Source organism: Canis lupus, chromosome 30, assembly GCF_048164855.1.
Source record: "Canis lupus baileyi chromosome 30, mCanLup2.hap1, whole genome shotgun sequence".
Taxonomy (NCBI): domain Eukaryota; kingdom Metazoa; phylum Chordata; class Mammalia; order Carnivora; family Canidae; genus Canis; species Canis lupus.
This window is the reverse complement of record NC_132867.1, coordinates 36,568,801-36,582,148: the sequence shown is the minus strand read 5'-3', so window position 1 is coordinate 36,582,148 and position 13,348 is coordinate 36,568,801. Positions and strand designations below refer to the sequence as shown.

At 39.7% G+C, this 13,348-nt stretch overlaps 1 protein-coding gene across 9 annotated transcripts in view; it reads right to left on the bottom strand.

Annotated features, from left to right (window-relative positions):
* Positions 1-4,564: 4,564 nt before the first annotated feature.
* The window catches only part of KCNJ15 (potassium inwardly rectifying channel subfamily J member 15), a 78,603-nt gene continuing 69,819 nt past the window's right edge, over positions 4,565-13,348 (bottom strand). For all 9 annotated transcript variants that reach the window (XM_072806970.1, XM_072806975.1, XM_072806971.1 and 6 more), the window contains one exon: positions 4,565-12,366. In XM_072806970.1, the coding sequence (XP_072663071.1) occupies positions 11,219-12,349 (1,131 nt within the window). In that variant the 5' untranslated portion in view covers positions 12,350-12,366 and the 3' untranslated portion in view covers positions 4,565-11,218. The remainder of the gene's footprint in view (positions 12,367-13,348) is intronic.

Genomic DNA, 13,348 nt, shown 5'->3' with positions numbered 1-13,348 from the left:
TTAGCCAACATTTAGTACATTATTAATTTCAGATGTAGTGTTCAATAATTTATGAGTTGCATGTAACACTCAGTGCTCATCACATCAAGTGCCCTCCTTAATGCCCATCACCCAATTATCCCATCCCTCTCAAGTCCCCTCCAGCAACCCTCAGTTTGTTTCCTAAGGTTAAGAGTCTCTCATGGTTTTTCTCCTTTTCTGATGATTTTCCATTCAGTTTTCCCTTCCTGGCCCTATGATCCTCTTCACTGTTTCTTATATTCCACATATGAGTGAAACCATATAATTGTCTTTCTCTCATTGACTTATTTTGCTCAGCATAATACCCTCTGGTTTCATCCACGCCCATGTAAATGGTAAATATTCATCTTTTCTGATGGCTGAGTAAGATTCCATTGTATGTATACCACATCTTCTTTACCCATTCTTCTATCCATGGACATCTCAGCTCTTCCCACAGTTTGGCTATTGTGGACATTGCTGCCATAAACATTGTGGTGCAGGTGTCATTTGGGATCACTACATTTGTATCTTTGGGGTAAATACCTAGTAGTGCAATTGGTGTGTCATAGGGTAGCTCTATTTTCAACTTCTTAAGGAACCTCCATACTGTTTTCCAGAGTGGCTGTACCAGCTTGCATTCCCACCAACAGTGTAAGAGGCTTCACCCTTTCTGCATCCTTGCTAACATTTGTTGTTTCCTGTCTTGTTAATTTTAGCCATTCTGACTGGTGTGAGGTGGTATCTCATTGTGGCTTTGATTTGTGTTTCCCTGATGCCAAGTGATATGATACATTTATTTTCTCGTGTGTCTATTGCCCATTTGTAAGTCTTTTTTGAAGAAATGTCTGTTCATATCTTCTGCCCATTTCCTGACTGGATTATTTGTTTTTTGGGTGTTGAGTTTATCAGTTGCATTTTTATTTGCCAAGTCAATATTAATGTGGAGATCACAGCACTCCAAGGATGTGGCTTTGTAATCAGGTGATTATTAAAGTGTCCGGCTTGGCTGAGTAAATATTAAGTAAAGCAAGGAACTACTTTTTCTGTCAGTAAACTACACACCATGTCTGGAAGGAAAATGGTGTTCTTGCCTCTAGGCCTCCCAGCTTTGCTTTAGTGAGCTCTAAAGCATGAGCTCTGGTTTCCAGCTTGAATTCTACTCAGGGGAAGTAAAGATGTGATGGGCCATTGAGTCCTCACTAAGTCTTCCTTGACAAAGCAAGTTGTACTTCTTTCCAGGAAGAAGCCACAATATTTTACCCAGTTCCATTCCTATCTCAGCCAGCCTCTTTGTGTTGGAATTCTAGCCTCAGTTTTTTGTTGTTGTTGTTGTTGTTCCAGAAATAAGATCTTCCCTGCTTTTCTTCATGCATTCCTAGGGACAGGATTCTGCTCCTGATTTGGAGACCCTGGGACTGGAGGCCTGCTCCTGAAACTTCACTCACTTGATCTCATCCTCTGTTGTGGTTTCATACCACCCTTCCCTCCCATTTGCCCACAAAATGGGGATATTTGCAGACCTGTCTTTCCTGGTGTCAGGACCTATCCATTAGAATTCCCTTCATAGTCAGCTTCTAGAGACTCCCTTGTGATCATGTGTTTCTAGCTTTGCTTGGTGTCTGGATCCTGATCACTCCCACTCCAGCCTTGGCCATTATCATAGCAGTGACAGTGTGTGCTGGGGCCACTCACTTGCCCCCAGTAGGCTCCATATACTCAGTACCAGATTCCAGAAAGTTCTGCTGATTCTGTAGTATTTGCTTATCTCTATAAAACTCTCTTTGTCTCTCACCCAATCAGCCAAGATCTTGAAGTGATTATCTACCTTGGAGTTTCACTAAAGATCCTAATATTAATCCTTACAAGTCAGGTCTTCAGAACACAGCAAAACAACCGGTTGGAAACATACCATGCCATCCACAGTAGGAAACACTCGAACAAAATCCTTTATTATTTGTGTTGCTGTTCTTCAGCATTAATTCAGCCCTCATGGGCCAGGTCTGTGGTGACACAGCAACTCAACCATGCTTTTGTTTTTACTTGGCAAAAACACTTGAGGGCCAAGCAAATGTTGTTTTGCTCCAAAAACATCAACCACTAAATCCACGAGGCTCCTTTGGATGCCTTGTGTAAGGGCCCACCCGGGATGCAGGATAGAGACTGGGGAAGAAGACAAGCTTTCACTTTGTTCAGTCTGGGCTTTACTCATGGTTCTGTCCCTTACTAGCTATATAGCTTTGGACAAGTTGATAAATTTCTCTGAGCCTCGGTTTTATCTTCTGTAAAATGGGGATCCTAACAATGCTTACCTGTGTTAAGGAAATATGTTGCAATTATTCATTATGACAATAAATATAAAGAACCTTGAACCAAACAAAGTACATTTGCTTGGTCACCATGACTTTCCTTCCGGATTTCTTAATCCTGGCCACCCCTACATCTATTCTTTGACTATTTGCCCCTACTTAGATGAATAGCAGGGCTGTAGACTCTGTTTGGACTCTGGTATTCATGCCCCTCTGTCCTTTCCTTCCAGAATGATTCCTGCATGTCTTTTCTGCCTTCTAGCTCCTTATCCTGTGTGTTTTGGCTTCTGAATAATAGGCCTCTTGCAGCATGCTAGGCCCTCATGGAATTTATCTAGACTCCTAGCCTTATGCTTTCACTGGGTGATTCATTCTGCCCAATTTTGACCTATGTCATCAGCTCCATAATGACATTTCACACTGTAAATTTAGGAGAATGTAAATGAGAGCAGGAAGGAAAACTGTAGATTGCTGTGCTGGCTTGCTAGGTCACAGTAGGTAAGACACTAACCTCAGTGAACAGTAGGGTCTTCTCCTGCAAAGTATAGGTGATCAGAAATGTCCTACCTCCTTTACCAAGTATATAATGGACTAATAAATATTTGACATTGTTGAAGTGTTCAGAACCCTACAAGCATAGTATGGTTTGTTCTCTGCAAATTCAAGGTGTGGCCAGAAATCATGAAATGTGTGTGTGTGTGTGTGTGTGTGTGTGTGTGTGTGTGTGTGTGTGTGTTTTGAACAGAAGAAAGGTACTGGCAATAAGACATGCTACAACATGTTTCACATGTAGAGGTCATCCAGATGGTGAAGGGTTAAGGAAAACCACACACTGTTCTGTGTTGGTATAAAACTGTGAGTCTAATTGTTTGTAGCAGAGTTGTGGAAGATCTTTAAATCACACGTAAACAGAGTTTACAGAGAAGGTGTACTGTCAAAAGCAAGAGTTTCTGACAGCTTCAGAAAGTCTAAGATATACAGAAAGTGGTCCTGGGGTGAAAATCATTTGGGATACTCAGATATATTACAGGCTAAACACTATAATGGATACATTAAATTCAAGTAAAGATATAGGAAATTTGGCAAAAAATCTCAAATGAGTAAGAATTTCCAGGAAGAGTATGAACTTTTGCATGAAAAATTAAACCATTATACTTGTTTGTCTAACATTTTTGAAGGCAGGTTACCAAAACCAAGGATTTCTGAGAAGAGAAATGACAGCTTCCAGGATGCCTTGTGTCTAGCCCAGAAGCAAAGCTTCCCGTGCTGCTGTGACAAATGCCCATATTCACTGCCCCAGGGATATGGTGTGGTAAAGGAAAAGCTATCTTAAGTCTTGGACATGGAGAGCTCTGTTCTTGGCCAAGGTGACCCCACAAGAGCAAGCAGATTCTTGAGATAAAGGGGTAGAAAAAAATATGGGTCTGAGAAATTCAGTGCAAATTGAAATTAATAAAATGTTTCCTACTCCTGAGCCTTATTATTGTGTTCCAAATTACTGTGCACTTTCTGGAAAACAATTTGTTTCCTTGCCCAGACAGCATCCTCAAATTTGACTTCTTAATATAGGCACCAGTCTTTTTTTATTTCCAACTGTCACGTTCTCACTCAAAGAACAGAGTCTTAGCACCACCGAGAATGTAGAAGTGAATGAGCCAGGATTCCAAAAGAGAAGATTCCAAGGAGACACCTGTAGCAGGGTTGGAGCTACTGCTGCTATTCTGTTGTATGTGTGGATGGTTTCCCCAGCAAGGTGCTTCCAGCACTACAGCTGTCCCCATTGCTTACCTCTGCTGTGTGGATTTTAAATAGGCGTGTTGTTCCACAGTTACACCGTAAAGATGCCCTTAAGGGTTACATAACATTGTGTTTTCTTTCTTTTAATCCATCAAAGTAAAAGGGCAATGGAACATAAAGGACTTTGATAAAGGATGAGGTGCTCAAAAGATGTTGTTAAATAGTTAATCTTTAATCAGTGATGAAAATGAAATGATCACTAGAGTATTGAGGCAAAAGAAAGAGATGAGACAGTGGTTTCATTTTCTTTTCTTTGACTAAAAAAGGAAGGGAAATACATTCTTTCAGGCCCTGACAGATAATCCCATCTTCACAAGGTTTTAGTACCGACTCAGTCCCAAATTATTGTAGTTGCTGTCACTGGAAACAGCCTCTGAGCTCTTCAAGGAAATACTAGATCCCTCTCCATCAGAGTGCCACTGTGACACTGTTACCATTCCAATGAAATGAAAAGAAACTCAAGATTGTAAAATGAGCTTTATTGTACTTGCTATTGTTTCACAGACTAGAGAGATTCCATATATAAACAGGAAAAGGAGGAGATACCTACAAAAACAAGAAATGGCTTGACAAATCGAGGTGTGGGTTTGTAGAACATGGAAGTATATATTTCAAGCTGATTGGTCATGGTCTGATTGGGCTTGGTGGTGACATAGTATAGGAATCAGTTAGTATGAGATTTCCAACACCAACTGGTACTAACTCAATCTTGAGAAATGTAAATCATGATTCTGCTTAGGCAAATCCAAGCATAGAACCAGTTCAAATATCATAGGGAAGCATGGACACTCATCTTGTGGCATAATACAGGCAGCCATCAAATCTAGTGCTGTATGTAACGAGAGACAGAAGCATGATCAAGATTTTGCTATGCACACATTGCCAGGGGTTCTTTTTTTTTTTCAATTTTTAAAAAAGATTTTATTTATTCAATTGAGACAAAGAGATACAGAGAAAGAGAGAGAGAGAGAGAGAGAGAGAGAATGAGTAGGGGGAGAGGCAGAGGCAGAAACAGGCTCCCAGCTGAGTCGGGAGCTGGATGTGGGGCTTGATCCCAGGACCTGGACAAAGATCACGACCCAAGCCGAACACAGACACTTAACCATCTGAGCCACTCAGGCGCCCCACTGCCAGGGTTTCTAAGTAGTGGGACTGTTTGCTTGTAAAATCTGCATGTCATTTGGGATTTTGATCTCCATAACATTCTCGTGAATTTGATTAAGTGGTATTTTGGAGTGGGTCCTTTTGGAATGGAGATGTCTGTTTACCAAAGCATACTTTATGTAACTTACAATTCCATGACACCCTACAGAAATAATTCTTCCAAAATAGATCCAAGTTGGCTGTTATCCTGCCTTCCTGTACTGCCTGCTATTTAATACTCTGTCAGCACACAAACACAGCTTCCTCTGGTGATCTGGAAGTTTGTTTTTGTAAAAAGTCCCTGATACAGTCATACTTCCTGTAATGATTTGATTTAATACAACATCCTTAATCTTAAGATTTGATTACAGATGAAAGAATATAGTTAAATTATAGTGAATGAAAAAATCACTCCTTTGAACTCCCCTCCAATCACCTTCTTGGAAGCTTTTTACTTTTTCCATAATATTAAGGACATTTGCAGTAATAACAATAAGAGTAATGATAAACTAAGAGGTCACATTTCCTAGCTCAGAGTCAACAACTTCTGATTTTTTTTAATGGGTACTTGACCATCAATTGTGGTAGCTTCCTTGGAGTCTAATTTTGAATGAGTTCTATTTTTTCTTGAATAATTTTTGAGGGGTGAAATTGGGTATCTTCAGGGCATCAGAATGCCTGGATACTAGATACAGTTTGGCCTTGAATGAAGATAAGATCCTGGTGAAATATAGTTACACTGTCATGAGGTGGGAGGTGTGAAGCAAAAGCTTGGTGATGGACTTTTCAGTTGATTTCCCCATCTTTGGCTTTGCCCACTCACTGGTCATTGGGAATCCACCCTAACCATTGGCCTGATTCTCTGGCCAGGGGTTGGAAACCAGGACTCTTGTACACCATGTGGCAGGAGACTTTGAACCCATCATTCTAGGCCTTTCCCTGATAGACATCCTCGAAAAACATGCTATTTTGCACTGTATGGAATGTATCAGAGGCCCTCTGTGTTTTGCTGAAATTTACTTTTACTAATGGGGCAAGCCAACGAAATATTTTTCTGGAATACTCCCTTTATTGCCGGTTGTATGAAAAATATTGCTTCCAAGTGAAGGAATATTTGTTTGTTGTTCTTCTAGAGCTGGGCATAGCTTGGGATGATGTGAATACTCTCTACAGGACTGTCAGATTTAGCAAACAAATATACAAGACATTTAGTTAAATTTGAAATATTTTTCTAATTGGCTGTGCAATTTTGTAAATTTTCTAAGAAAAAAATGAATATAGAACATTTATAGCATCTTAATACAGGATGCTGGACAAAAATTAAATACAAGACATATCCTGTAGATACAGCATGTCCGACATTCCTCACTCTGGTATTATCAACCCATTCGAGTTATATGGCTTTTACCTACACATATGACATCTTTGGCTTTTGTGCTTCTATATCAATTATATCCTTTGACTTCTACAATCAATTAGTGTAATTTAATTAGGAATTAACTATCAACTGCAATTAGCTGTTTGTTGGTTTTCTATTTCTTATACACTGGCAACATAGCAACTGAAAAATAAAAATCCCTGTCCCCAAATTCTGGCCATCTAAATGCCCCCAAATTACTAATTTGAGTTAATTTTTTTAATCCACAGGATAATTAACTTGTTAGAGTAGATGACAAAGATGAAGAAAAGCCAGTGAAGCACACATTAAGTAGAAAGGAAATTAAACTCAGAAGAATTGACAGAGGATAAAGATGAAGTGGCTGAAGTCTTATTTCTGCTTCCTGTTTCTTTCTCGTTAAGTATTTAGTGGAAAACTTCAGGAAATGGGATCCCTGGGTGGCACAGCGGTTTGGCGCCTGCCTTTGGCCCAGGGCACGATCCTGGAAACCCGGGATCGAATCCCACATCGGGCTCCTGGAGCCTGCTTCTCCCTCTGCCTATGTCTCTGCCTCTCTCTCTCTCTCTCTGTGACTATCATAAAAAAAAAAAAAAAAAATTAAAAAAAAAACAACTTCAGGAAAAAATTTGTCTTAATTCATCAGTGTTTCTTGGGATCCCTGGGTGGCGCAGCGGTTTAGCACCTGCCTTTGGCCCGGGGCACGATACTGGAGACCTGGGATCGAATCCCACGTCGGGCTCCTGGTGCATGGAGCCTGCTTCTCCCTCTGCCTATGTCTCTGCCTCTCTCTCTGTGTGTGACTATCATAAATAAATAAAAATTTAAAAAAAATCCATCAGTATTTCTTAAAGGCTGGGGATTGCTGTCCATAGGCCCAAGGAAGGATGGGCAGCCGATTCTGATTAAAAATAACCTGAGGTTCACAGAAGGTTAAATGTAGGTAGTTAATCAATTACAAATGAAATGTTAAACTTTTAGACTTTCAGGTGTGTCTTCCCAGAGGAAGAAAATGAAGTGCATCTTGGACCTATCTGGAGTCAAATGCTGGAATTCAAGTGCAAACCACAGAATATGGAAATCAGGACTTGAAATGCTAATATTTCATTTAAAAAATACCATCTCAGAAAGTTTTGATAAAATAACCTGCATTCAAAATGATGTGTTTCAAATGCTTAACAAGCAAAGAAAAGTCTAGCAAGAAGGAAAAACCAAGATTGAGAGGCTCTCAGTATTCATTATACCAGAGCGCCAAATGTCTGACCCTTTGACTATAGTGACAAAATACAGAACTGAGCCCAAAGGTGGGGATAATCCTTTCCTCAGCTACCAATGCAAAGGCCTAGTGCCTTCTTTGCTTTTCACCTCTCTTTCCTTGTTTCTCGAGGTGATATGATATGAGGATCCAAGTAAGGGAGAAAGAATCACATAGGAGTAGAAGTGTCACTTATTTATATATCTTAATTTACATTCAATGGTATCAAAATCACTATCAATTAAAATTGAAAATTCAATTCAAAGAAAATTCAAATGAATAATTGTTTACAGTCATCTCAATATCTGGTCCACTTATTCATAGCATTTTTCACTTTTAGCCAGTTATTTTACATTTCCGGAGTCTCATCTAGTGCTATAATTTTCCCGAGTGAGAAAAGGAACTAATGTGTGACTCCACCCTGATTCCAAAGATGACTCCTTGGGAGGATCAATGAGTGAATCTTGGCTATGCTGTCTGGGACCATTGGCTACTAGGTACCATGCACGTACAATATATTTTCTTACTGAAATTAGACACAGCTTTCAGATTACACTGATTTGCTGTTATTTACTTTGTGATTTTTCAAATGGAACATGACATATTTGAATGGTCTCACTGAGAAGGCCTGATGTATTGGAAATGTTTCAAAATACAAAAGACTTTTTGGGCCAACAACATTCCATTAGTTTGATTATGTCTTAGTTGGGTGTTGAGCTTGAATCTGTCTCAGTCAAAAGACTGTTTAGATATAATGAAATAAGTTTGCCACCTACATCTTTTGCTAGTATGTTAACACCAGAGTTTTGTGTAGAAAGTAATAATAAGTAGGGAATGCTAACTTTCTTTCTTTTCTTTCTTTCTTTCTTTCTTTCTTTCTTTCTTTCTTTCTTTCTTTCTTTCTTTCTTTTTTGGAATGCTAACTTTCAAACCAGATACAAGTTTAAAACTATTTACAGGATATTCTATTACAATACAATCTATTGACTTGTACAAGTATTGGCTTTTAAGATTTTTAAGATACTGCATATTTGTCTTGTGTATAGTGCAAAAGATCAAATGATCAAGTCCTCCAGATTGGCTAAAATAGATATGCTAAATGAACAAACAAAAGACTTCTCCATCTCATGCTACATCACTGTACCAAATACAATGAAGTATGCAAGTTTCCTAATCTTGATCACATTCAAATTAGCATTGATGTAAATCCTGTGTAAAGAATTTAATAGTGCAACAGAAAACCTGTAAACATGCCTGTGGCATTATTTTCCTGTCGATTATAGCACAATAGACAATAAAAAAAACCACACATAATGACTAAAGGGCTAATGTCTAACTAAACTAACATAATTTCTTTAGAAGAATGAAGATCTAAAACAATCTGCCATTAAATTATTAACAGAAAGAGAGAAAATATTCCTGAATAATAAAGAAAAAGCCTCTTGTGCATTGAAATTGCCCTTTAAACCTCTAGAACTAACTTTACCGCTGTTCTTACATCTGTGTTAGATGTTTGGCTCCAGGTCAGAGATTTCAGCCACATCCTCTCTCCCATGGAAGGACATTTGAAAATGTGGTAGCATAAAGATATGACTACGTTTGCTATAATCCATAGCATCATTTCACTGATCACCTGAATCTGGATTACTTTCTCCTTTTCTCTGAGCCCTGGTTTCTTAATTTTTGTGGAATAAAACATATGTGAGCATATTTGTCCAGGACTTGCTTTCTTAACTGCAAATGTCTTTCACTGATAATTTCCACAATTATGCTTGAAAAGCTAGAATGTGTATGGATGTGTGTGTGTGCATGTGTGTGTCTGTGTGTACATGTATGTGGGCTCATGTGTAGTTCTATATGGTGCCTACCCACTTACAGTCACATTTTTCTTGAGTGAGTACACAAGTCTGTCCTGGTTTGAATGAAATGAGAATTCACCTTTTGCATGTTTAACCAGTCCAAGCCCATGTATATTCTTTGCCTCAAAGAAATACATGGCCCCTAAGTTCTGCCAAGAGTAAAATGTTACCCTTGTACCACTCAGTTGCATGAGATTTATTTAAATATTGAAGGCATTCTTTACATGTCATCATATCATCCAATCCCATTCATGCTTCAAAGAGTCATCTGTATGTGAATTCATTATCCTCGGCTCTTCTTGTTCCTCATGGCCCCATCCAACCTTGTAGGCTTCAACATCTGAGCAAATTTCTGATTGAAACGCAGCTTCATTTTTCTTTTGTGCTAACTGTAGTCAACATGCATATGCTTAGCATGAGTGAGGCAACCATTATTCTCAAGTGATTTTTTTTTATTTTGGAATATCAGTGGCAGTTCCTTAGTGGACAATTTTAACAGACAAGGAACGAAATGGCTGATAAGAATATTGGCCCATAATAATAAGCTGAAGAAAGAAGGACAGGTCTGGAGACCATGTGGGTTTGGGACCCATGGCATGCTATGGCTTTAGAAAGTTCCCCTGAAAACTTTCCATGTTTCAGGCTTTCTTTTGTATACAAATCACTTGGAGGTCTCGTGAAGATACAGACTATTTCTCGAAGTCCGGGTGGGGCCACAGAGTCTATATTGCTAATAAGCTCCCGGATGGTGCTGATACTGCTGGTTTGTGAGCTATATTTTGAATAGAAAATGACTAGTACATTCCAACAAAAAAATTACTGTGAACAAAGGAGTCAACTCCATTTGTATATGTTTCACAGTCCTTAATACCTGATTGATTCTATTTCACTCTGCACAATTAAATCCATTGCAAAGAGGTAAGAATGGAATTATTATTTTTGTGAGCACAGAGTCCCTTGACTCCATTACCTGATAGCCTCCATTAAATATAACATTTTCTCTGCCTAAAAAGAGGGTGTTATAAAGCAACGGTATAAAGGGATACTGAACCACATTTCAACTCTTGGCCATAACGTCTTTGATACTTGTTTAGAATAAATACCTTGCATTATAGCTGATATCCTGTGTAGAAATGCATTTCCTTTCAACAGCAGCATTGCTAACTCTCCACCCAGCCCGACATGATTTCAGTTGCCCTACACCAAGTTTTTGGAAATACAGCCCCGCCTTAGAAAATAGGAATTTTGAGAGTTTGCTTCAGACAAAGCATGTTGAAAAGGAACCTTCTCAAACACAGAAACGCTTGCTCAGGTGCCAGGTTAAAAAGTGGATTTTGTATGTCTGTGTAGTGTTTTAGAGTGAATCCACACGTTTCCATTCTCATGGTGACCTTTGCGTTCGAAAGGAGCTCAGAGGTGGAAATGGCTCACAGAGTCAAACCAGGGGTGGCCGCCGCCATCAGACATTGCTCTGTTGTAACAGAAGAGTTCTCAGTTCCCTTTCCCTCTGATCCTCCTGCCTGTACTTCTCTTCCAGTTTCTGCTTCTCAGAATCTGCGCAGTAAAAGGTGCAATCCGGGCTCTTTCGGATTTGTTCAAACTGGCTGAAATCAGCCACATACTTTCCATTTTTTGAGAGAGAAACCACAGGCACAAACTCGAAGCCCCAGTAGATCTCTTCTGGGATATAAGATGTGCGACTCTGGCAGACTGCGCTGGTGGATTCCACGGTGGCGTTGAGGAGGACCACGAGTTCAAACTCCTTCTCCTTCAGGTTCTGGGGTGTGAGATCTCTCAGGGGGCTCGTCTCATCCAATACGTGGTAGAATGTCATGGGCAAGATGAGGAAGGGGCTCTCAGAAGAGGAGTCCACATGGAATTTGACAGTGGCTTGGTTGAGCAGAATCCGCTCCCCCTCCTTGGTGACATGGGTCTGGAGGAGCTTGCCTGAGAGCTGGCACTGAATCAGGAGGCTCTTCCTCATGTTCGCCACCTGGATCACCAAACACAGCTTCCCATTCTGCTTGGTAATGACCGCACAGTGGCTGAACTTGATGGTCTCTGCCCGCTTTTTGGGTCTGGCAATCTTGGCCAGAAAGGTGCCCGTGATGAAGATCTCAATCAGGGTCGTAATGACCAGCTGAGCAACCAACAAAAAAATGGCATGAGGGCATTCCTCAGTGATGGAGCGGACTCCATAGCCAATGGTAGTCTGGGATTCCAGAGAAAACAGAAATGCGCCAGTGAGAGAGTCTACTTTCATGATGCAGGGGGTGTGATTTGAAACATCCTCACTTGGTTCTAAATCCCCATGAATAAAAGCAATGGCATAGTAGATCACTCCAAAAAGGAACCAGGTCATCACGAATGTGGCGGCAAACAGGGTGAGCTTATATCTCCACTTCATGTCAATGACAGTTGTCCACAAGTCTTGAAGGTAGAGTAAATATATGCCATCCACTTTGTCAATTCTCACATTGCTGTGCCCACTCTTGGACATGACTCGGGGCCTGTTGGCTTTGAGCCCAGCTCCTGCCGTGTGCTTCACCAGGGGAGCACTGGACATGCTGATGTGAATGGCATCCATCATCAGGCTATTGCGACCACCTAAGGAAATGGCAAAGAAAGATGTTCTGGTACTGTCACATGTAGTAGAACAACCAGAAAACAGAAATAGGATAATCAAATGAAGTATGTAGGAATGTATATAGATCTATATAAGAAAGGTGAATTTGGCAGGCAAGACTAGTCTACCAGTACTTAAGGAAGACAGTAGGGTGGAGTGAGGAGCATGAACTCTGGAGATCAGCAAACCTGGGCTAAATGCCAACTGTCCAATTTATTTGCTGTGTGACCTTGCATATCCTTCACACTTCCAATCTCTGATAATCTGGCACAGTGCCCAGAGCTATTTAAGTTCTCTGGATCTCAGCTCCTTGATCTGTAAAATGGGAATATAACCTACTCCTCAGGTTTTTGTGATGGTTAAATGAAATAATGCCTAGAAAGTGCCAAAACAAAGCCTTACACTCAAAAATGATGCCAGTTTTTCTCATTATAAAATCACACTCACATGCATCTACCCCACTGAGTATTATGAATATTTATGTATAGTTAGCACAAATTTCCAATTCTAGAAAGTTTAAAAATAAGTTGACTGAGCATTGGGTCAGCACTCATACAACTAAAATGCACCATCTATATGATAGTTTTAATATAGCAATAGAGAATATTAATACATATTTTTAAAACTGGTAATATAAATACAATTTTTAAAAAACTTACCCTTTTGTGTGGCATTCTCTGCAACAGAAATGCATCCCCCCCCAATCCAATGAATACTTTAGAATTGATGACCTCTCCTGGTTCATGATTATATTGGAAAGGACTAAGTCATCAACCAACCAACAACAAACACATAGTGAATAATTATGCTTCATTAATAGCTTGGTTAATATGCTAATGATCAAAATGTCATATTAGGTATGACATTTAGGTATGGCACAAAATTTTTGCCTTATTCCTTTAGAAACAACCAGAACCAACATAGGAATCTCTTGTAAAAAGCTATAGAACAAGTAGGCAAGTA